The sequence below is a fragment of the Pteropus alecto genome, unplaced genomic scaffold, assembly GCF_000325575.1.
Source record: "Pteropus alecto unplaced genomic scaffold, ASM32557v1 scaffold45, whole genome shotgun sequence".
Taxonomy (NCBI): Eukaryota; Metazoa; Chordata; class Mammalia; order Chiroptera; family Pteropodidae; genus Pteropus; species Pteropus alecto.
The window spans coordinates 31,993,961-32,017,798 of NW_006442491.1; the positions used below are offsets into that span (position 1 = coordinate 31,993,961).

General features: G+C 49.5%; 1 protein-coding gene across 1 annotated transcript in view; it reads right to left on the reverse strand.

Moving 5' to 3' along the window:
* Positions 1-7,737: 7,737 nt before the first annotated feature.
* The window catches only part of LOC102896379 (transmembrane protein 189), a 22,922-nt gene continuing 6,821 nt past the window's right edge, over positions 7,738-23,838 (reverse strand). Inside the window, exons 2-6 of the mRNA XM_006921909.3 lie at positions 23,168-23,287; positions 14,150-14,241; positions 12,828-12,972; positions 11,152-11,364; positions 7,738-9,185 (exon numbers count right to left, since the gene is read on the reverse strand). Coding sequence (XP_006921971.1) covers positions 9,064-9,185; positions 11,152-11,364; positions 12,828-12,972; positions 14,150-14,241; positions 23,168-23,287 — 692 coding nt within the window. The 3' untranslated portion in view covers positions 7,738-9,063. The remainder of the gene's footprint in view (positions 9,186-11,151; positions 11,365-12,827; positions 12,973-14,149; positions 14,242-23,167; positions 23,288-23,838) is intronic.

Below are 23,838 nucleotides of genomic sequence, written 5' to 3' on the forward strand. Positions count from 1 at the left end.
TCAAACTTGGGAGGGCGAAATTGAGAGAGAAAAAGAAAACAAAGCTGTAAAAATGGGCCTATTTCGCTTCGGGCATTTTGCTGTCTACTTGGATCCTAGCCACATCCCTACCAGGTCGAGATTAATGTGAAAAACGAAGCTGAGCCAGTTTAAGCGATTTATCCAAACTCAGCTGTTAAGTGGCTGAGTCAGAATTTGAACCCAGGCCATATTGTCTTGCTTTCAGGGTTGATGTTCCCGGGCCAGAGGAGGCTTGTAGCCGGGCAGCTAAATGATTTGGGGGCATTAACGTGGCAGGGAAAGCATTCATTTATCAATCTATTTGTTCATCTAAATATTTAACTAAGCAGCTACTGTGTGCCAGGCCCTGTGCTAAGTGCTAGGGATGGATATACATCCCTGAAGAAGCAAGTCCCTGCTCTTAACGCTTACATTCTAGTCAGAGACAGAGAGCAAGTACATAAATAGGAAAAAACATAATTACCATAGGATAAAGAATAAACCAGGGAAGGGGCAGCAGGGGGTGGTTAGGAAGGGACTCCTAAGGTATCACTTTTAAGTAGAGACCTGAATGATGTGAAGGAGGTAGAGGATACTTTACAGGCCCTGGGGACACATATTTGCAAATAAACTTAACTGCATGAAGCAGCTCCTCCTTTTACCATAAATGGTCTGAGAAGCCCTTATTTGGATGTGGAAATAGGCTGTGAGAAGTGAAGGGACTGCTTCAAGGTCACACAGCTAAACACTGTCAGAGGAAGGACCAGAACTTTAGGTACAGAAACAAGAAAGCGGAAAGCTCTTACCCAGCACATCTACTGTTCTGACATCAGTACTTCCTGAGCTTTTCTCAACTCCATCCACCTTTCCTACTTAGAGTAGGCTGCCCTTGTCTCCCACTCAGATGGCCCCAGCAGCCTTCATTCTTGCCCCCATGGTCCATCATCCACATGGCAGCCAGAGTCTGCTCAAAAACCCTTCAGCTAAAACTTTCAGTGGCTCGCCACTCCCTTGGGATAAGAATACAGACTTAAAAAATTGACCATAGATTGAAAGGGGGCCTTAGTGTAATCTTGTCAGGGCAACAAGAAACCAAGACTCCAGAGCAAACCAGCATGGATGACCACTCTACCCACAAGGCCCTGCACCTAGGGCCAGGACTAGGATGGGGCCAATGAGGTGTCTAAGGCGCCATATTTAAGGAGGCTTTCACTCTGAGGTCCCAGCTCTGCATTTGCATGACCCTGTGAGTGCCTCCCTAAAATTTGCAACCTCACTTCCCCTCTATATGGCACTGCCTGCACCTCAGACTTGCTGTACCTCTCCAGCTATACTGGCCCTTTCAAGGCATCAGGAACATGTGTCCTTGCTCTCCTCAGGACCTTTGTGCTGTTCCCACTCTTCTGTTTTCACGTTCAGCATCATCCCCTCAGGGAAGCTTTTCCTGATTTCTCCATCTGGGTCAAATTCAGCCATAATTGATTCTCAAAGTGCCATGTGTGTCTCCTTCCCAGCACTGACCACTCGCAATCATCTTGACATTGTTCTAGGTATCATGTGATTCAAGTTTATCTTGAAAAGAACAATATATTTGTCCTGGCCTCAGGTAGCAAGTGGGAAATTTGGGCTCCTAAAGTGGACTCACCTTTGGAGTGAAATTTTCTGGGTTCAAGTCCTTCACTCACTTTCCTGTGTGACTTCAGGCAAGAAACTTGAACCTGGCATTAGTTTCCCCTTCGGAAAAGATGGATGGTAGTATCGACCTCATGGGGTTGCTACGAAAATAAAATGCTTTGATAAAACCCTTTGGCACAGAGGGAGGAGGGGACACTAGAAGAACTGACATTTACCAAGACATCATAGCCAGCTTTTAATTCTCAGAATTTGATGCGGCAGCTCCTAGGAATATCCCCATCTTAGAGATGAGAAACTGAGTCTTCAAAGTAACAGTGGGGATTAAAACACAAGCCTCTTATCCACAATGCTCATAAATGTTTACTTGCATAGATTCCTTGATACTCTTAGGGAATTTCTGGCAAGCCAAAATCCACATTAAAGCAAATTTCTATGCAAAGTGCCTCTCAGGAGGAACAGGTTAAGCAGGACTGCCCGGGGCATACTGGTTATTATAGTCCAGGGATGTCGCAGAGCCTGCTGGGAGTTGTAGTTCTCCCCTGGCTCTTGCTCTCTCTGAGACGCTTCTCCCCCTCTTTGGAGGTCACAGCTAGTCAGTCCCCCAGTGCGAGATTCCTCTGGCGTGCCTGAGCACAGTCCCTGCTGGAGCAGGTAGCTTCAACTGATGTGGATAAGAGAGCCCTGGTTGACGGACTGTTAGGAAGATTAAAATGGTTAATAGAACTAAATTTAGAAAAAGGTTTGGCACAGAATGAGTGCTATATAAGTATTAGCTGCCATTAGTATTTAATCCTCAAAGACCCTTGCAAAGTAGCTATTATCTCCATTTGTCAGATGGAGAAACTTGAGGCTTAGAAGATTTATTTGGTTTTCCCAGGGTCACACAACAAGGAAGAGTAGAATCGGGTCTGGAATCCAGTTCTCTTTAACTCTGGAGCACCCGTTGTTTCCTCTGTGATGGGGCATATGCAGCACAGGAGGTTTTAAGCAAGACACGAGTGGGTTTGCATTTTTACAGATGCAGCCTGGCTGCCTGGAGGAGATTGAAATTGGGTGGCAGTAAGACTGGAGATGAGGAGTCCAAAGGGGAGGTGCGTTGGGCATTATTGGCTCTCAGTCCAGTCGCCATGTCCTTCTGTGCTCACAGAAGCCTGGTTTTGTTTAGGAGGCTAGAAGGTCCAGTATCTAGATGTGAATCCAAGCCCATCATGCTCGCTGCCATTTCCCTTTGCTGGTCCAGTGGTGTGCCTGTGACCTACTTCTTTCTGGCTAATGAGTTGGAGAGGGGGCATGTTTGGAAAGTTTTCTTCCCTTGATAATAGATGAAGAGAAAGCCTTATTTTTTTTGTCCCCCTTTCTCCTTTCTGTAATATGAGGTTGTGATGGTTGGAGCTGTGGCGATCATAATGAACCATGAGGCACAAACCTGAGGCCAAAAAGCCAACACATCAAAGAAGCCCACATGGAAAGATGGCAAGAGCTAGAACCTGGATCATGTAGTTGAGCTGCTGAACGAATCCTGGGGCTGCCTACCTACAGGCTTCTTAAGATGAGATAATAAGTGTCTTTATTACTTAAGCTGCTCCTAAAGGTAAGTTTATGTTGTTTATAGCCAAAAGTATATCTAAGAGATACAGGAAGCTGGCACAGTGCTCCAGTCAAGAGATATATATAGATGTGGATTGTTCCACAGCATTCATTCAAAAACAACTGTTCTCAGCAAGGTGGGAAAGCATCTGGGCAGTTTGGGAATCTCTGGGATGTAAAAGGCATGAATAGTTTGTTATAGTATATTCAAAATGTAAAAAATACAATATAGTTTACAAAATCAACAATATTTTTTAGAGCAATACACACTTCTCAAACTCTGTGCAACACAAACCACTAGGAATCTTTTTTAAAATGCAGATTCTGGTTCTGTGTGGTGGGGGGTGCTCGGATTCTGCATTTCTAACAAGCTTTTAGGACAGCGGTCCCCAACCTTTTTGGCACCAGGGACCAGTGCTCATGTGAGAATCTAGTGCCTGATGATCTGAGGTGGAGCTGAGGCTGTGATACTAGTGCTGGGGAGCAGCTGCAAATATAGATGAAGCTTCGCTCGCTTACCCGCCGCTCACCTCCTGCTGTGTGGCCTAGTTCCTAACAGGCCACGGACTAACACCGGTCCACGACCCATGGGTTAAGGACCCCTGTCCTAGGGGACACTAGTGCCAACCCGCAGACCACACTTTGAGTAGCAAGGTTGTGGATAACATTATATAGTTGTTTATATTTCCAATTTATAGTTAAGAAAAAAACTCCAACTTCATGATATAGCTTTTGTAATATAAATCAGGAGTCCTCAACCCCTAGGCCGCAGACTGGTACTGGTCTGTGGCCTGTTAGGAACTGGGCCGCACAGCAAGAAGTGAGTGGTGGGTAAGCCAGCGAAGCTTCATCTGTATCTGCAGCTGCTCCCGGCACTAGCATCACCGCCTCAGCTCCACCTCAGATCCTTAGGCATTAGAGTCTCATAGGAGCACCGGTCCCTGGTGCCAAAAAGGTTGGGGACCATGGATATAAACTATAGAAAGTAAATCTGATCAACTGTTGACAGGATGTGTCCCAGGCAACCAGAAGACAGAGACTGGAATACCTGGGGAGGTATCTGGTTGAGGATGTGTGACATATTTGCTAGTGGCATTTCATGGCATATATATGGAGTTATGTCCCCTGGGGTATGTCTGAAATATAGCATTAAGATATTTTATTTCATGTTTGATGTAGTTGTTAAAATATACAACCAGAAAGGGGAGTGGTGGGTAGGGGATCATATACAATTCATTCTCTTACTCCTCTGTTGATGATGGACATCTGTGTTGTTTCCATTGGCTTCTTCCTATACAATTTATTTCCATAATGTCAGAATTCTGTATCATCTGTTAACTTTTGTGATCAGGGAAAAAGGAATAAAAATCAGGGGTTTGGAATTGGGGGAAAACAAAAAGGGCGAGTTTCCTTAATTTATAAAGAGCCCTTGCAGCTTAAGAAAAAAGATAACCCAAAAGAAAGATGATAATCATAGCAAACATTTATGGGGAACTTAGTATGTTCTAGGAACATAGTATTTTGCTTATATCAATTCATTTAATCTTCACAACTACCTATGAGGTAGGTATCATTTGTATCCCATCTTACAGATCAGGAAACTGAGACACAGAAGGGTTTAGTAACTTATCTAAGGTCACAAGCTTGTAAGTGGTAGAGCTGGGATTTGAACCCCAAGTTCTTATTCACCACTATCCTGCCTCCCCAGAAAAATAGGAAAAAGGCATGTACAGAGTAAGGAAATGCAGTAAGAAAATGGGATAAAATACCGTATCTCATTCAACATATTATATTTCAGTGATTCTAAATTGCATTATTTACAAATATCTGCGAAATCATGATGCATCTTACAATGATATCTTAGATTCATTGAAATACAGTAAGAGAAATGCAAATTAAAACCACCTATCAGATTGGCAGAGAACAAAACACTTGATAACACACTGTGTTGGCAAGGGTGTGAGGAAACTGGCACTATTAAAAGCTGGAAGAGTTTAAATGGGCACAGTCTTGGCGGATGACAGTGTGGCATGAGCTTTCAGGATGTAACACGCAAACACCCTGGACCCGCCCATTCCTCAGGATCGACCCCTTAGGTCTATTGACCCTTATGAGCAAAGACTTTAGTTCTCCAATGCACATAACGGTGGTTTGTAGTCTCCAAGACTGAAAATGACCCAATATCCAGTGAGAGAGGAGTTAAAAAGGAAGGCCTACCCTGAAGTTGGAATGCTACACAGAGTAAGGAAGCATTGATACAATAATGTCTCTGAAATATAATGCAGAACTGTGTATATAATATTCTACCCTGTGAAAAGGGGGAACAGACATGCCTCAATGCCTGTATATGGGACTTGCAAGGGTCTTGTTGAAATGATTGCCTCTGGAGAGGGGAACCAAGGACTTGGGGGAACATGAGTGGGGAGCGATTTACTCTTCATTCTAGACCAGGAGTTGGTTAAGTTTTTTTTTTTCTGTAAAGGGCCAAATAGTAAATATTTTAGGCTTTACAGGCCGTTTGATCTCTAGACTCTGCTATTGTATTGAACAAGCAGCCATAGACGATATGTAAATGAGTGTGTGGTTGTGTGCCAATAAAACTTTGCAATTGATACTAAATTTGAATATCATGTGTTAGGAAATTTTTTTTTCCCAAACCATTTAAAAAAATGCTCATGGGGTGGGAGAAAAACAGCCTGGCCTGATTTGGCCTATGGGCTCCAGTCAGCTGACCTCTCTCAGTAGGTCCTTTTGCATTGATACTTTACCATATGCATGCTTTACTTGTTTGAAATTTCAGGTTTATCAGAAGGGGGCAGGGTTAAATTTGGGGGCAGGTGCCCCGCCCAGATCCCTCTAAGACATGAGCACAGAGGACAATACACCACATTCCAGGTTGAGCTGGAAGTCCCCGTCCGTCCTGCACTGCCACCTGCCCCACTCCACCAGCAGATAGCAGCACAAATCCACCTAAAACCAGGCCATCCCAGCACCAGCGGGGAAGTCAAGGGCAGAAATCAACTTGTATACCTGTTTTATTCTGCACAGAGTATGTTTAAAAAATGGAGCCAGCTTTTAAAAATCTGGGTTTCTGGCTCCTGTTTAATCAGGGGATGTGAGTAGCACCTGCCCTTTGGGGCCTGATGTCTCCAGGCATCCCAGCCTTCAGTGTCAACTGCTGTTTCTTATCCTTTTTTCTCATGTGGGACACATGTCTCACTGGCCACCTGCCTCCCCATCTCCCTCCCTCCATTGGGGCTGCAGGTGGGTGTTAAAGCACAGTGGCTTGGGTCAGATCAGGGCTTGGATTCCAGGCCTGCCACCTACTAGCTGTGTGACCTTGGGCCTATTACATGACTGCCGTGCCTCAGTTTCACCATCTGCAAGTGAGGCTAAGTGTAGTCCTCTCTGAGCTGCAGGGACCGCTTGATGAGACCCAAAGGACAGAGCTCTCTGCAGGTTGGCACCTGGTAAGTGCTCAGTAGATATTAACATTTCTCCCTGCCTCTCAGAAGCACGTTTGCAATACTCCCGTCTCGCAGATGACTTGCATATTCCCAGATCTGGTGTAAAACATACCTCCTGGTTTCGAAAAGTATTTTTCAAGCCTCTGGGATTCAGGAGCAGGGAGATGGTCTGAGTCTGAGGCCTAGGTCTGTTTTACTACCTTTGGGCAAGTCACTTCACCTCTCCGGCCTCAGGCTGGTTTTTGCTGGCTTAGGGGAACTAATACAGTTTGGTAGGGCCTGGAAAATCTTCCCAGCAGGTCTGGGAATGGGAAACCAACCCCTGCAGCCCAAGGCTGCTTACTTGGTCCCTCCAAAGAGTTTGGCTCCCTGCCCCATCCGCCGTAGACTGTTGATAACACCTTGATTTTTCTTTTGGGAACCATTTCTCCCTCCTCTCATCCTGTGGCTTGAGAGGTGCTCATCCGGTGTCTGCAACTCCAGGTGGACATGTTTCAGCCCTGGTCAATCAGAACACTTTACCATTTTACTATCCCCACCAGTGACTGGTTTAGCGGTAGGCACGTGACCCAATCCAGGCCAATAAGAGCCTGCCCTGGGGCTTTTGATGCAACTACTGGGAAGGGAGACTTTTTCCACTGAAACTGCTGAGATGGTACAATGTCAGGTCTCGACTCAGAGAAAAACAGCTAGAGAGAGACCAGCTTCTGAGGAATGTGAGTCCCTGAGTTGTGCCAAACGTTAAGTCAGAATCACCTCTGAACTTTTCAGTTATGAGCTAATAAAATTATTTTAGGTCTTAAGTTTTGCTTAAGTTATAGTTTTGTCACTTATGAGTTGATGAGTTCCAATATCCTTTCCTTTTATGGTCTCCTCAGTCACAAATCAAAAGTCTAGCGAGGGGGTTGGGGGGGTGGGCGGCAAACTTTAAGGAACCTCCTGAGAGGCTCTCCCTGATCACCCTGCCAAGCAGCCCCATCCTGATCTTCCAACATTGTTGTTCCATTATTTTCGATTCTCTTTACAAATCAACATCTGAATGCCCATGTGCATTTATTTGTTTATTGTCTTCCCAGGAGGTCACTCCACTAGGGTCTTTGTCTGTCTTCACTGCTGTGCCCCAATGTCCAGGTCAGAGCCTGGCACACACCAGGTGCCAATAAACATTTGCTGAAGAATTCACAAATAGGGATCAGCCTTAATTATTCTATCATCATGATCTGCATGAAGACCACTCCTTACCAAATTGTGGGTCCTCTCCGAAAGTCTTTGGAGATGTCAACCTTAATTCACTTTCTCAGGTGACAGAGGCCCCATCCTGAGCCCTGGGTTTGAGGGGGAGCTGGGAATGGGCTAGGGGTGGGACCTCATCCTCCAGGCTCCTTACCCCTCCTCCCCCAGCCAACCAGGAAACACGAGGCAGCCAAGGTTAAGTAGATTCTTGCTGCTTTGTTATAAATATATTATATACATCCAAAACATGACATTAAAATATTACTCCGTGTTACAGAAAAGATATTAAGGCTTTCTATTATTTACATTAAACAAGCAAGCACCTTTAAAAAAAAAACAAAACAAAAAAGCCCCATTATTTCATTCTTCTCTGACATACCCCTGGCCAGAGGGGACACTGTGTCCTCTTCCAAATGACCAAAACCCACTGCAGGTGCTATGCCCTGCAATGACATCCTTCCTTAGATTAGAAACATCAGCTCTGGCCTGGAATCACGTGGGCAGATAGGGGGAGGGCTGGGGGAGAAGTGGGGTCCAGACTTGGGCAGGGGATTCTGGCCTCTTCCGGCCAGCTCTCCTCAGAGCTTTGCTGCACTTTGCTATCCATGGGTGGACAGGCCAGGCTTCTGAAGGTGGTGGCTGGGGATGTCCGCCCACCTAGGCCTTTGGGGTCAGTTTGCAGGGCGATGGCAGGGCAATGCTCCAGGAACACTGAGGTGAGCCTGGGAGCTCCGAGACCGCTGGGACAGATAAGATGACTCAGTGGCCCCAATGCTAGCCACGCTGAAGGGCTGCCCATTGGGGCCAGGGTTGGTGGGAGTGGGGAGTGGGTGAGCTTCCCCTCTACCCAAGTGATGCCTGGCAGGATGGGGCTCCTTTTTCTGCATAGTCAGGCTTGGCAGACAGAGCAGCTCAGGTGGCTGGGGAGGGGCCAAGGAAAGAAAACAGAAAAAAAGGAAATGAAAAATCAGTGGCTCAAGTATTCTGTGTCACGAAGGGTGGGGCTGGGGGTGCCCGGGCCCAGCCCAGGAGGTGTCCTCTCCACTTGGAGGAACCAGCGCAAGGAAAGCTGGAATTTGGCAGATGGCTTCGGTTTGGGGGGGCTGGGGAAGGTTGGCAACGAGGTGGCAGGCTGGAGGAGTTATTTGATCTTCTGGGCCCATTTCATGTCATCTGCCCGAGGCTTCTCCCCCGTCAGGCCCTGGATGAGGTCCTCTAGGCGTCGCCAGAAGCCCATCTTCTCCAGAGGGTAGTTGAGCCAGCCTGCAGTAGAAACAGCACCGGGATGTTGAGTGGGAGAGGGGGTGTAAAGAGAGAGCTGGTCTCGCCTGGAGTAAGAGTGACTGGGAGTGAGAGGGGAGGGAACGAGGACTGACTGAGAACTCTGGGGATGGGGGCCTCCCACCAATGGGCTTTGGGGCTGCTCAGACATGCCTTTGTCGCCTCACTCATTCACTTTTTTACTGAGTGCTTACTATATGCTATGCATGGTGGTGGTTCCTATCACTTGGCTCAAATGGTACCTCTTCCCAGAAACCTTCCCTGACTACCAGTTACATAGCACTCCAGGCCTGTCACATCACCCTCTTCTATTTTATAGCCTTTATGATAATGTAACCATTCTCATTAATTCACTACGTCCCAGGTTTGTGGTTTTTGTATCAGGTATAAAAACAGAACCCCATATTTTTTCACTATTGATCCAGTGCCTAGAATGGCGCCTAGCACATAGTAGGTGCTCAATAAATATTGCTCACAATCTTATTTAGTCTGTATTAGTCTCCCACCCAAACCACGAGGGACGCACTATTATTAGTCCCATTTTCCACATGAGAAGACTGAGACTTGGAGAGGAGTTTCCCAATTAGTAGGTGGCCAAACCAAGGCTGCTGCCAGGTCTAGCTAAGCAGCTAACCGATCTCCAAAATGGCCCAAAGTCTAACTCCTCCACCTACTCTCAAAGAGCATGACTTTAGGACCATATTTTTGTGGTCCTCAGTTCTGGCTCCAGAAAGAAACAAAACAAAACAAAGCCCTAAAAAACAGTATCTGTAGCTTATCAAGTACCGACCTATAGGCCAAGGCCGTTGTTATCTGCCATTCTGCCATTCACACCCAGCCCTGTGAAGGTGGTATGTGAAGGAGGTGGCTGCAGCCCCATTTTGTGGATGACAAAGGGAGGCTCGAGTCTTATAAAGGCACACAAAGAAGAGCTGATGTCGAACCTAAGCTGGCCTGACTCAACAGCACCTCTAATATACTTCACCTTGAAAGACACCCCGCTGGCTCCAGAAACCCGCTCACCTCACCTCACCTCACCTCACCTCACCTCACCTCACCTCATCTCTCTGGCCCTGGCCCATTGACTGCCAATGACGATGTGGTCCTCCTTGACTGTTCCTCAGTCACCCGTGGCATGCTCCTGCCTCAGGGCATTTCTATCTGCTGTTCCCTTTGCTTGGACTGATGTGTCCCTGTTTATCTGCGGGGTCCCTCCCACACTGTTTTCAGCGCTCTGACCTCCTTATATGAGCAGACACTCGCCCCTCACCAACACCCCCTCCCAGCATGACTCTGCCCTTCACTCTGTTCTTCCCCACAGCATTCCTCACACCTGGACTTTGTCATCTCTCCTGCCACTCCGCCCCTCATGCTCTCCACTCCTGCCACACTAGCCTCCTTGCTGCTCCTCAGACATGTTCGTCCCTGCCTCACGGCCTCTGCACCTACTGTTCCTGCTGCCTGCAGTCCCTTCTCCAGATCTGCGTGACTTTCTCCCGCAATTCAGATGTCGCTTCTCAGTGAGGCCCTCCCCGATCACCCTATTTCCTTTCCTATCCTCTCCTTTACTTTCCTTCATAGCAGTTAGCACCGTCAGATGTATTTATGTATTGTCTGGAATGTCCCCTATTAGATTGCCTGTTTTGTTTAGTGCTGTGTCCTGAGCCCAGAGCAGTGCTTGGCACCTAGTAGGTGCTCAATAAATATCTGCCGGCTGGATGGGTGGTTGGAACCACAACTCCATGAGGTGTGTGTGTGGGGTGTCTTTCTCATTTACTGCTGCCCTTAGCACCTGGCACATAGCAGGTACTCAGTAAATGTGTTCCGAGACAACATTCCCACAGGGCAAGGACTGTAAGACCTCCCACTGTGATCTGTCCTCCCGACCCTGAGGATGGAGCTGCAGCGGAGCAGGGGCAGCCCACTCCACACCACCCTACAGCCGCACCTGTCGTGATGCAGAAGTAGGTCTCATGGGGTGAGACGTGATGAATGCGATGGTGTTTACGCGGCAGGATGATGTGCCAGTCCTGCAGGAGGGTGACCCAGCGAGGCAGCCCAAAGTACGTGTGTGACCACTTATGGATCTGGTTGGTGAAGGTGCCAAAGATGATCAGGCAGAAGATGAAGCACTCCCAGGGGAACAGCTGCTCCAGGGCTTCTGCAGGGTGGGGAGAGGGTAGATGCCCACAGTGCCCACACAGCTGTCACATGGGACAGGGACCCATCACCAGCCTGGCCCTCACCACTCACCCTGGGTAACTCCCATTCCAGGGCAGCACCCAGGCCTCCTTCCAGCCTCCCACATGGCCTCAGACAAGCTCAGACTCCCCTTCTGCTCAGTGGGCAGCTAATTAGTAAGCAGAAGTAATAGTTAAGAACATGCGCTCTGGAGTTAGGCAGTGCTGGGTTCAGATCCTTGCTGTGACGTTTCTTGGCTGTATGAGCCTGGGGCAGCGACTTTGCCTCTTCGAGTCTTAATTTCCTCATCAATAAAATGGGTACAAGTCTTTGTCAAGGTTCCCTAGAAGCACAGCCTGAGACAGAGATCCCGGTGTGCATGATTCATCTGGGGGAGGGGAGTGCAGGGAAGCCTCGCTTCTGGAAAAACATCTGACGGAGTGAGGGACGTAGGACAGGGGGAGAGCTAATCAAAGATGGGGTGGGGGAGTCTCCCCTTAGCCTGATCTTGGGGGGAGATCTCAAGCATTAATGGCTCTACAGAGTTGGTCCCACTCAGAAATGAGGGGGCTTGCCTTTTGTAGGCTTTTCCTGTCACTGGCTTCAGGCTTATCCCTAGGAGAGAGGCAGTTCTCAGAAGAGGCAGCTGGCAGCTGTGAGCAGCCACCTCTGGCTGTAGCCAGGGGATGCTTTCATCCCTCGGGAGAAGGATGTCCACTACACCACAGATAGGCATTACATCTGCCCATGGGGAGGCGCTCTAAGGATCAACGAGGTGTCAGGTTGTTAGAACAAGACCTGGCAGAGGAAGGACGGACTCTTTCTCCACCTGACAGATAAAGTAACTGAGGCTCAGGGAGGTGAAGTGACTTGATTTGTGTCAAGTTCTCCCCCTAGAACAGGCAGGGCAGAGATCTGAACGCAGGACTGTCTGAGTTCACAGCTGATGCTCTTTCCACTAAGCCAGGGCAGCAAAACCAGAAGCTCTCAGGGCGAGGCAGGTAATGCAAATGAGCAAGGGGGCCAGGTATAGGACAACAGGGAGTAGTGAGGACTGTGGCACATTGTAGAGTGTGCGTCCTGTCTAAAGAAGGCAGTCACAGCTCAGTTCTGGCCCAGTGAAACCAAGAGGGAACAAGGACCCAGGGTGGCCAGATTGGGTTGTTCCAGAGATTCTGGAAATGCAGAGCTTTATGTCATATATTCCAATATAAGAAAACATTTTTTGATCTCGTCTGATCTCGGAAGCTAAGTAGGGTTGGATGAGACCACCTAGGACTACCAGGTGTTGTAGGCATGAAAAAACAAACAAACAAAAAAGAACTCTTTTTTATAACACTGTGAGGGGCCAATCCCCACAAGCCACAGGAGGCTCCTGGGGATTGAGGCAAGTGTCTGTCCCCGATGGCCCCCTGGAGGGCCACCACCAGCTGGCTCGCTCACCGGGGCTCTGGGTGCGGAACTTGTAGGCCATGTTCAGCAGCGGCAGCAGTGTCACCAGGCAGTTGTCACCATTTGTCTCAATGAAGTCATGACGTGTAATGGCTGTCGGGTCAATGTGATGCTCCCGGAATGGTCGGATGAAAGCCTGGGGTGGGGTAGGGAGGCAGGAGTGGGGATACACCTGACTCATCAGCCTTTGGTGCTCAGCTACTCCCCACAATCTCCTGCACACACTCGATTCGAGCTCACCTCCTTGCCTTTGGGATGCCAGAACATCCCACCATGCCACTGATACAGATTCCACCCAGCCTTCAGGGTCTAGATCTAGCAGCTCTAGCAGAAGTCAGGTTGAAATGATCTGGCGGGGACCTTAGGCTGCTACTGCCCCCGTCTGGGCCTCAGTCTCCCTGCTTGGGCTGCGAGGGAGCTTGCAGACGATCTCCACCCTTCTTTCCCACCGTAAGGCAGTAACAGGTCCCTCTATTTCTTCCCAGCATCTAAGTGCTTCTTTGTGGTAACAGCATCCCCCTTTTCTCTTATTACAGCTGTTCTGATGGGGCTGGGCTCACCACTGCCTAGTTAAGAGTGAGCATGCGACCCTGGCCTGGCCAGTCAGAGCATTCCATCCCTCCCACCACAACAACTGGCGGAGGGATGGGCATGTGACCCAAGCTGGGCCAACAGGAGTGAGCCATGGGACTTAGGCTTTAAGTATGGGAAAGGAGAGTTCTCTTTCCACTGGAGGTGGGCACTGAGCGGAGAGGATGGAAGTCTAGGAAGCCATCTTGGCCACCTTACCATAAAGAGGAAAGCCTACATGAGAGTGAAGCCAAGGGAGAGGAAAGCAGAGACAGACATGGAGAGAGACTGAATCTGAAGAACATGGTCTGTCTGTCCCACCGAACCCAGCCACACCTTAATTTGGCTCTACCTTTGCTTGGTAAAGCCAGTTTGTATTGGATTTTCTATAACTTACAACCAAAATAGTCTGACTGATATAAGTTCAATTAAAACAAACAAACAGTGAGGCATAGCAGGACAGACAAAGGAGAACAAGGCGTGGCCCCCGAAGGCAAGGGGTTCTGGTGAGGTGGACACATATCAAAGCTCTCTGACTGTTCCATGCCTGATGCTTTTGCTTCCAGAAAATCCCAGGATATTCCTGGTCTAGTCCTGGAGGAGGGCATGCAGGTCAGGCTGGAAGGATAGTTCCCATCTTTCAGATAGAGAGAGGGGCTCTGACAGGAAAGGGGACTCACCCAAGGTCAGAGAGCCCAACCTCCTTCTGGAGGAGACAGGCTGGGCTGGGTCAATATACGCACCTTCCCTACGATGGGCAGCTCCACGGAACCCCAAGTGTCAGCTCCCCAGTGCACCAGGCCAGACAAGAAGTCAGCAATGAGAGCCCCTGCAACTGTGGACAAGAACAGGGTGAGCCTGGGCAGGGGACATACAGAGGGACATCTCCCCTCCTGCCCACCCCAAATCAGGAATTCACGCATTCACTTGGTCATTCACTCATTTGTTAGGGGAGAGGCTGTCCCTTTTCTACTTGGAACGCTTTATTCCCTGTAAATGGAGCCTCAGGAATAACACTCCTGGCCTTGATCTGGATCTGTCCCTTCACTTGCTCTGTCTCAGGGGAGATGTGGGAACTCATCTGCTTGGTGAGTCTGGAGAGAATAAACTGGGCATGCTCAGATCAGCCCAACCTTTCCCTATTAGGAGCTGACTGACCCCTTGTGTCTGACCCCCAATCGGTCCCCATAGGGAAGCTCACTCTGCTCCAGTGTTGCCAGTGACTAGATGAAAACGTCCTTCTGGGGTTTGGTGTCAGCAAGTACCTCAGGTGGAGACAGACACCACACTCCCCCTCCCCTTCTAGCTTTTATCAACAATAAACATAATTTGACCTCCAGCAGCCTTTTCCTTATCTTGGAGCTCAGCTGGTTCAGACTTGGAGTGGGGTCCCCTCAGAGACCCCAACACCATTCATTCACTTGAGGATTCAGAGGTTAAGAGCTGTTAGATCTGGACTCAAATTCCAGCTGTCTCTCACTAGCCGTGAGACACTGGGCAAGCTACTTAACCTCTCTGCCCATTTCCTCTAGCTAGATGGGAACGACGATTAAAAAAACATAGCAGCTACTATTTATTGAGTACATTTTTAGTGTCACGCAAGTGGTTTATGTGTTAGATTTCAGTGAATTCTCATCATCTGTTAGAAGTTGGGACCATTTTTATTCTCACTTTATAGAGGTAGAAACTGAGGCTTGGAGAAATGAAGTAACTAGACCGAGGTGGCATAAATGGCAAGTGGCTGGGCTCTTAACCTGCCCTGAGGTCCAAATCTAACATAGCAGGATGCACTGCCACCATTGTGCACATGGGAATACTGAGGTGGAGTGGCCATCACCCGCCCAAGGTAACACGCCAGTGCCACCCCACACCACGCTCCCCTCTCACCGTGTCTCGGCGCTCTTAGCGTGTTATCTTTCCCTCGCACACACTTACATGCCTCTGGGTCTTTGCATTTGCTGTTCCCTCTGCCTGGAACATTCTTTCCCAAGATGTAACACAGCTCAACTCCTCCACTTCCTTTAGGCCTTTACTCAAAAATCCTCTAGGAACACCTGATCTAAAATTGTACCCCCTCTTACCTCCCAGCATTTCCTGTCTTCTATTGTTCCTTTTCTCCAAGCACTTGTCACCTTGGACTTCATTTTTGTTTATTGCCCCCCCCCATCACCTATGAATGTCAGCCCCACAAAGGCAGGGATTTTATCTAGTCTTTTGTGTATGGCTGTTTCCTGGTTCCTGGCACTTACCAGGGGTTCAGTAAATATTTGTTGAATTAATCAATGTAAACACGAAGTATAGTACTTGGCACACAGTAAGCCCTCAAACCTATTATTACTGTTGCTGTTGTTCTGTGAGGCTCTGCGCTGTGGACCGAGCTCTAGAGCCAGAGATACATTGGACACTGAGCTCACCGTCTCCGGGGCAAAGAGACACGAGGCGGGGAAAGCTGTAAAACATGGCAGGGAACGAATGCAGTTTTCAGTGATGATAAGTGCAGTCCACTGGGTCATGTGACTTCAGGCAAACCCTTTCTCTCCCCCGCCCTAGACTCAGTTTCTTTGTGTGAACTCGTCCAAGGCCCAGCTACACCACTTAAGGGTTCTTGGGGTTCTGCTAGGGCTCTCAGTTCCTAGGTGACAGGAGACCAGGGCCTTGGGGTACCCTGGAGGCCTCCCTGGTGAAGAGGGGTCATGAGCGAGGGAGTAAGAGTGGGCGTGGGGCTCACTGTGGACATGCAGTTCTGATGCCTGGGCCCAGGTTAAGGAGTAGCTGCGAACAAAGACTTTCCAGAGGCCCTGGAGCCTTTGCCCCACAGATGCCAAATGTGGGAGGGATGGTGGTGGCAGGGGAGACACAGCTATATAAAGGCACCTGCAAGTTCTTGGTGACAAAGACAGGTGGGCAGGTGGGGATAGGTACTACCTCCTGGTATGCGGAAGCCAAAGGAGAGGCCATAAGGTGACGCTGCCCAGGAGGCTGGGTTGGGGAGAGGTCAGGGCTCAGCAGGGCCCACTGGGTCTGTGGACTCAGGGCCCCACTCAGGGCTCCACTCAGGGCTGAGCAGTCCTGCTCCTCAGTGATAATGCTGGGAGGAGGGACCTGGGGAAGGGGGTCAGGGAAGCCAGGGAGGTGAAAGCCAAGGGCTTCTACACTTGCTGTTCCTCTACCTGGCTCTTCCTCAGCCTTCTAGCTCAGGGCAGTCATCACCCAACCCCCCTGGCTAAAGCCTACCTCTAGGGTAGGTGCTCTTGGTCACGTCTCCCTGCTTTATTTCTAACACGGCACTTGTCACCACCTGAGATGGCTTTATTTATTACCACCCTCTCAGAAGTTGAACAACCTTCCCTGCCAAGTCCCGTGGCGTGGAAGCGGCAGCCGTGAGATGGAAAAAAGGCAGGTTTGTTTACCTGTCTCCAAAACCAGCACCCTTTCATGTCCTTCAACTGTACCTCAGTAGGTCCAAGGGCATTAATAGGGCTCTTACTGCATACTATAGGATGCTGTACACATGCTGCCTTGTATCTACCAAGAGGGACAAGAGACCATGTGGCCAAGAGCTAAGTAGACCTAGATCAAGAACTGGAGGCCTCATCTCTTGCTACCATATTGCTGTGTGACCCTGGGCAAGCCCCTTGCCCCCTCTAGACTCAGCATCTTCACTTGCACAGTGAGTGGCACCTTGTGATGCCCTACACTGACAGGTCTGACTAACGCTGCCTCTGAATGCTGCCTTCACGAGAAGCAGGTAACCTCGTGCCCCTTAATTTCCTCTCCATTCTTATTCCATGCAACCGGTGATCTGCTTCCCATCATTATAGATTGGTTTTGTCTGTTCTAGAACTTCATATAAATGGATTCACATAGTATGTGCTCTTTTGGATCTAGCATCTTTCACTAGCACAGTACTTCTAGAGTCATCCATGTAATTGATGTATCAGTAGTTCACCCTTTTTATTGCTGAATCGTATTCTGGATGTCCCACAATGTGTTCATCCCTTTCACTGTTGGACATCTGGGTTGTTTTCAGGTTTTGTGAAAACGTTTATATACAAGCCTGTGTGTAGACACGTACCCCCGTTTCCTTTGGGTACAGGTGTCCGTTCGTTCGTTCGTTCGTTCGTTCGTTCGTTCGTTCCTCCCTCCCTCCCTTCCTCCTTCCCTCCCTCCCTCCCTCTCTGCCTCCCTTTCTTTCTCTCCCCTTCTCTCCCTTTCTTTCTTAACATTTACGGGGCAATTTAGATACCAGGCCGTGTCAGCACCTTAAATGTTTTTCTCTTTTAATCCATAAACCGTACCAAGGTCAGTCCTAAACCAGTTACACATCTTATCTCCTTAATCGTCCTAAGCATTTAATCCTTACAGATTTCAGGTATAATAATAAAAGCAATACAGATGGTCCTGACTTAAGATGGTTCAACTTATCGTTTTTTGACTTTATGATGGTGTGAAAGTGATATGCATAATAAATTACATATGATATTGAATACTTTATTATAAAATAGGCTTTGTGTTAGATGATTTTGCCCAACTGTAGGCTAATGTGTTCCGACCACGTTTAAGGCTATGCTAAGCTATGATGTTTGGTAGGCTAGGTGTATTAAAAGCATTTCTGACTTAATGACATTTTATTAGGATGTAACCCCACAGTACGTTGAGGAGCATCTGCATTAGAAAAAACAATGTCTGTGGTAACGGTTAACACTGAAGCACTTCCCCTGTGCCCAGTGCTATGTCAAAGGTGTTAGAAAGTGCATTATCGGAGGCATAGCTCCCTACGCCTTAAATATGAGCTGCACACAGTGACTTCTGTTCAGAGAGGACAGTAGTACGGACATGGGGAGGAGAGTAACTTTATAGTGGGGAAACCTGACCAGCACTACCTGGGCCAGGTAGTCAAGGTCAACACCACAATGCCAAGTCATGTTGACAGTACATAGCTTTGCTACGATGTGATGAAAATGACTCTTTACCTCTGAGCTCTTCCTCTCTGAAAAACATAACCCAGTCCAAGAAAAACACCAGACAAATAACAGTAGAGGGACATCCTACGAAATACTACCAGTCCTCAAAACTGTCAAGATCATGGAAAACAAGGAAAATCTGAGAAACTGTCACAGCCAAGAGGAGCCTAAAAGGACATGACAACTACATGTGATGTGGAATCCTGAACGGGATCCTGGAACAGAAAGAGGACAGTAAGTAAAAACCAAGGTGATCTGAATAAATTGTGGACTTTAGTTCATAATACTGTATCCACACTGGAGCAGTAATTGTAACAAGCATGTGATACTAATATAAACTATAAGATGTTAGTAATAGGGGACTCTGGGGGCAAGGGTATATGGGGACTGTACCATCTGCCCATTTTCTGTAAATCTAAAACTGTTCCAAAAATAAAGTGTATTATGTCACTTCACGTCTAGTGTGATGGGCCCCACCACATCCTGACTTCCAGAGGGGGAAATGAGTCAGAGGGGAGGCCCACTCAGGGTCACACAGCAGCTAGGAGTCAGGGCTGCTGGTGAGTGGCCAGAGACCATCGCAAGGGGTGTTTGCGATGACACTGTGCCTTCATGTCCAAGTCTGGGAAATGGAGATATTAATAAGTAATCAGTTCACCTAACTACGATCAGTTAATAAGATGGGCTAATGCGGATAGAGTGCTTAGCACGGTCCTTGGGACAGTACGAAGTCCCCAAATGTAGCTAGAGTTAGCTTAAACAGTACTCCCCTCTCCGAGCCTCAGTCTTGGCATCTGGTAAATGACAGCACCCGGCCTTTTCAGGCTGCCAAGCAGGGAAGGATGTGTGCTTTGGACAGAGGTCAGGAATTACATGGGAGAGAAGGAGCTCTCCCCTTTTTCTGAGAGGAAATGGCTCTGTGTCCTCCCAGCCTCTGCGGGTGGCTGTTTCTAGACTACAAGACTGCAGCCTGAGGCTGCTTTAATGGGGGCAGGGGTGGCAGAGGCAGGCACACAGACGCTTCATTGTCCCAGCCAGGGGCAGTGGCGGGCGGCTGGCTCACCCTGGGGATGGCTTTGGCTTGGTTGCCTCCCAGTCTGCAGGACATTGGGATGGGGGATGACTCACTTAAGGCTACCATGACTCACTGGGTGACCTTGAAACAGTCACTGGGCCCCTTGTTAGGAGCCCATTTCCCCACAGGTCACCTAGCTGATACTTCTTCACCCCTGCCTGACTCAAGACCTGGTGTAGAGACACGGAGAGTGGCTGAGACAGAGTGGACACTGCTGAGGGCTGGTCCGTAGAATCCTGGGGCCAAATCCTGTCTTTCATCTCAGAATCACACAAAGATGCCCCATCTGACCTACCAGGCTGACCATGACCTGAGGCTGTGTGACCTCTGACCTCACTGTCCATCTTGCACTTGCTGTGCCCCCTATCTGGAACCCCCTTTCCTCCAGAAAACTTTGCCAGAAACTCCTACTCTCTCTTTCAAAGACCAACTCACGAGCACCCACACTCTCCACTTTCCCCAGCTGCAGCCAACAGCTCAGGGCTCCTGGAGCTGTTCATTCGTTCACCCCTCCACTCATGATAACAGTCCTGGTCAAGGTTGCTGATGACCCGGACGTGGCCAGATCCAATGGTCCCTTGCTATACCCCAAGTCTTCTAGAAACACATTTTCCTCTTGCCGCCCGCCCCCGACTTCCTCCTCTCCCCAGACTGAAAGCACCAGCAGCCTTGGGGCTCAGCTCCCACTCAGCCCCTGGGGGCACTCCACCAGCGCCTGAACCTCAGACACCATCTCGACCCCAAGGCCTCCCAGGTTTCCATCTCCAGCTGCCTTCCCTGACTCCAGACTGGGATTTCCGATTTCCTACTCGACACCTCCCCTTGGCCCTCAGGCAGGCATCTCGGGCATCTCCCCTCAAGCCAGCTCCTTCCTCATTCCTTCCATCCATCAAGTCAAAGAACCTGGAGTCACTAACCCCTCCTTCTCACCTCCACAACCAACCTGGAAGCATTCTAGCAGCTCACCTGTCACAGCTTCTCACCACCTCCACTGCCATACTGGTCTCAGCCACCATCTTTGCCTCCTCTCTGGCCCTCCCTGCCCCACCCCCCAACTTTGTCCTCCCTGCAGCATCAGCTGATGTCAGCTACCTTCCGGGGGGTGGGGAAACTCACCACTGGCTGTTCACGGACTGTGGAATAAAACCCTTGGCCTCCTTTCTATTCCCAAGGCACTGGGCACACACCGGCCTCAGGGCCTTTGCACTAGCTCTTCCCACTGCATGGAATGCCACTCCCAGAAGTATCTGCCTGCTCCCTCTCTCACCTCCTTCAACTACACAAATGTCACTTTTACAGAGTCCCTGACTTTGCACTTCTTCCCTTATCTTGATTTTGTTGCCAGCATTGTGCCATCTGTTCGAGTTTATTAATTAGGCTCTGCCTCCCCTGGTTTCAGAGACACCAGAACCTCTGGGGAGATAATGTTGGGTGGGGAGCGGGCTCTATAGGCTGGCACAGTGCCCTCACCTCCTGCGCGTTAACACACAAATCAGAGCAGCTACTTAAATTGATTTAGGGACTGCGCAAACATCACTATCCGGATTGTCCGTTCTTATCAGCTCAGAGGCAAAGGTAGAAGATTAGGAAGCTGGAGTCAGATGCTCCGGCTGGATAGTCGAGATCTCCTGGGCCCAGGGCTGGAAGCTCTGGTCCCAGCCAGGGAAGGGAGGTGGTGACCTGCCTGGGACACCTACTGTCCCGGCTCACACAAATGTCACACAACACACACCTGGGCTCTGATGTGGCTGATCCTTTGCCCAAGCTGGGGCCACTGCCTAGAACACCCTCTCCTCCCAATACTAACTAAAGGCTGTGGAGTCCACGGTTCAGGAGCCAGGCAGGAATGGATATGCGATCCCAGGCTCTGATGCTGCAAGTCACCTGGACTCTCGGGGTAGCGATCAGAACCTCCTTACTAGCTTGCCACCAAAGGTTAGAAGTGCCCAGCCTAGGGCCTGGCTCATTGTAGACTTTTGGGAAATATCCATTGATAAACTGACTAGAGAGGCAGAAGGCCCAAGCCCTGGTGAGTGGTATGTTGGGCAGTATCCCCTCTCACTTCTATTCAGTTACTGGTCTTCTCTGCAGTTACACATACCTGCATTTTGCCCTCACAATAGCCCTGGGAGGCAGGTACTATGAGCAGCTTCACTTAAAAGATGTGGAAAGCAAGGCTCAGAGACACAAAGACACTTGCCCAAGGCTACAAAACCAGGAAGTGGTGGAGCTGGGACTTGAACTCAGGTCTGCAGGGGCCAACTCCTAAACACCCTAGATGGGACTTCAGGGCCCTGTTATCCCTGAGCAGAGGAGGCACATCTGGCTCCTGTGGGCTGGGCCCAGGCTCCTCAGCACTGGATGGATAAATGCCCCCTTCCTCCAGTTGGCCTGGCCCCTAGCACATGCCTGTCCCCGTCCCAGACCCAGATGGCCTGAGCATTACTGGCTTAGGCAGCCAAATGCTTTTAATGAGTTTGTGGGAACTGAATACTTAGGGTGGGTCAGGAGAGCCCAGGACAGGGGAGGGGATAAGCCCTAAGTTAGAGGGAAAAGGGGAGGGGTGGTATCTGGAGAGGAAGGAGGCGGAGTCACCCAGGGTCTAGTTGTGGAGAGAGTGTATTAAGAACTATGTTGTGCTTCTGGCTTGAGTTGTGACTCTGGGCCGGTCCCTTCTCTGAGCCTCCGTTTCCTTATCTGAAAGATGATGACAACCAGAGCATCCATCCCAGGTTGTGGACAGATGAGGACTAATCAAAGGATAACATTTGGCAGGTACTAATAAGTTGCGGCTTGCTCATTCATTCACTGATTCAATAAATATTTATCGAGCACTTAGCTGTGTGCCAGGCTTTGTGCTTGGGGCTGGGGACACAGCAGTAAACAGACAAAAGTCTCTACTCATGGAGCTGACATTTGAGTGGGGGAAAGATAGATAAGAAATATGTAACAGGGCTGTAGTTTTAGAGGGGTAATCAGGGCGGTCTCCCTGAGGAGGTGACCTCTGAGCAGGACTCTGGATGAGGGAGTGAACCATGTAGGTGTCTGCAGGAAGAGTTCCAGGCACAGGGAACAGTATTTGCAAAGGCCCCGAGGTAGAAGTGTGTCCAGAGCATGGCGGAGGCACAGTGAGGAGGCCAGTGTGGTGGAAGCAGGGTGAGCCAGAGGACAGCGGAGGGAGATGAGATCTGAGGAGGAGCTCGGGCCAGGCTGCGCTGAGGAGTTGGTGTTTTATTCCAAGTATACAAGGGAGGACAGGGGAATGGCATGACCTGACCGCGGTTATTATGGGGTCCCCCTGGCTGTGTATGGATAACAGACAGTGTAGGGGCAAAGCTGGAGGTGGGGAGACCAGGAAGGAGGCTACCATGATAGTCCAGGCAGAAGATATGGTGGCTGGACCAGGGTGGGGATAGTGCAGGTGGAGAGTAATGGTTGGATTCTGGATGCATTTTGAAAGTGGAGCCAAGAGCATTTGCTGATAGTTTGGGTGTGGAATGAGAGAGAAAGAAGAGAGCTGAGGATGATGCCCAGATTTCTGGCCCAAGTGGCGGAAAAGACACAGGTGCCACTGACTGAGATGGGAGGCGCGGTCCTCAGCACGTACCGCACTGGCGTGCATACACATCCACACGCACATACATTGTGTGCAAGCTGCCACACTGGGTAGCTCCCTGGCCCCCATGGAAGCCGAGGCAAGCAGCAGAGCTGTGGGCACTCACCAACACCCAGCATTACGAGGGGCGTATGCTCCCAGCGGGCCAGCAGCAGGAGGTGGATCACGTTGTGGGCAATGAGGCTGAAGCACAGGACCACACAGCACCACTCCTGGAAGCGCTTGCCTGCAGGGAGACAGGTGAGAGGTGAGTGTGTAGGGCAGGCGGTACGGGCAGAGGACGGAAGATCAAAGCCAAGCAAAGCTGGGCCCCGTGGGGGCTCTTCCCCTGTGTCCCACGAGTCTATAGTGCTCACCACGGGCTGAAAAAAAAAAATGAATGAAAGGTCCCCACCTGCCCATTTCACAGATTATGTCATGAGGTCCTGAGAAGGGGAAGCACCCGTCCAACGTCATACACTCAGGGCTGGCTGCAGTAAACCAAGCCCTTCAGAACGCAGGCCCCTGTGCACAAGTCACACGCCCATGAAACAAGCCTCGTGTGTGCCGATTCTTTGGCAGATAGGACCAGAATGCTGGTCTCCTGGGCCCCTTTGGGCTCTCTCTGAAGACACATGAGGGAACTTTAATGAGCTTTTTTTTTTTAACTGGCATCATGGCATTACCTGTCCCCTTTTGTAGATAATTACTTGGAGGTAGAAGCTACAAACATCTTTTAATCCCAGAGGTTCAGACCCCAACCTCCATCAAGCAGGGCTCCAGGCAGCCATTTACGTA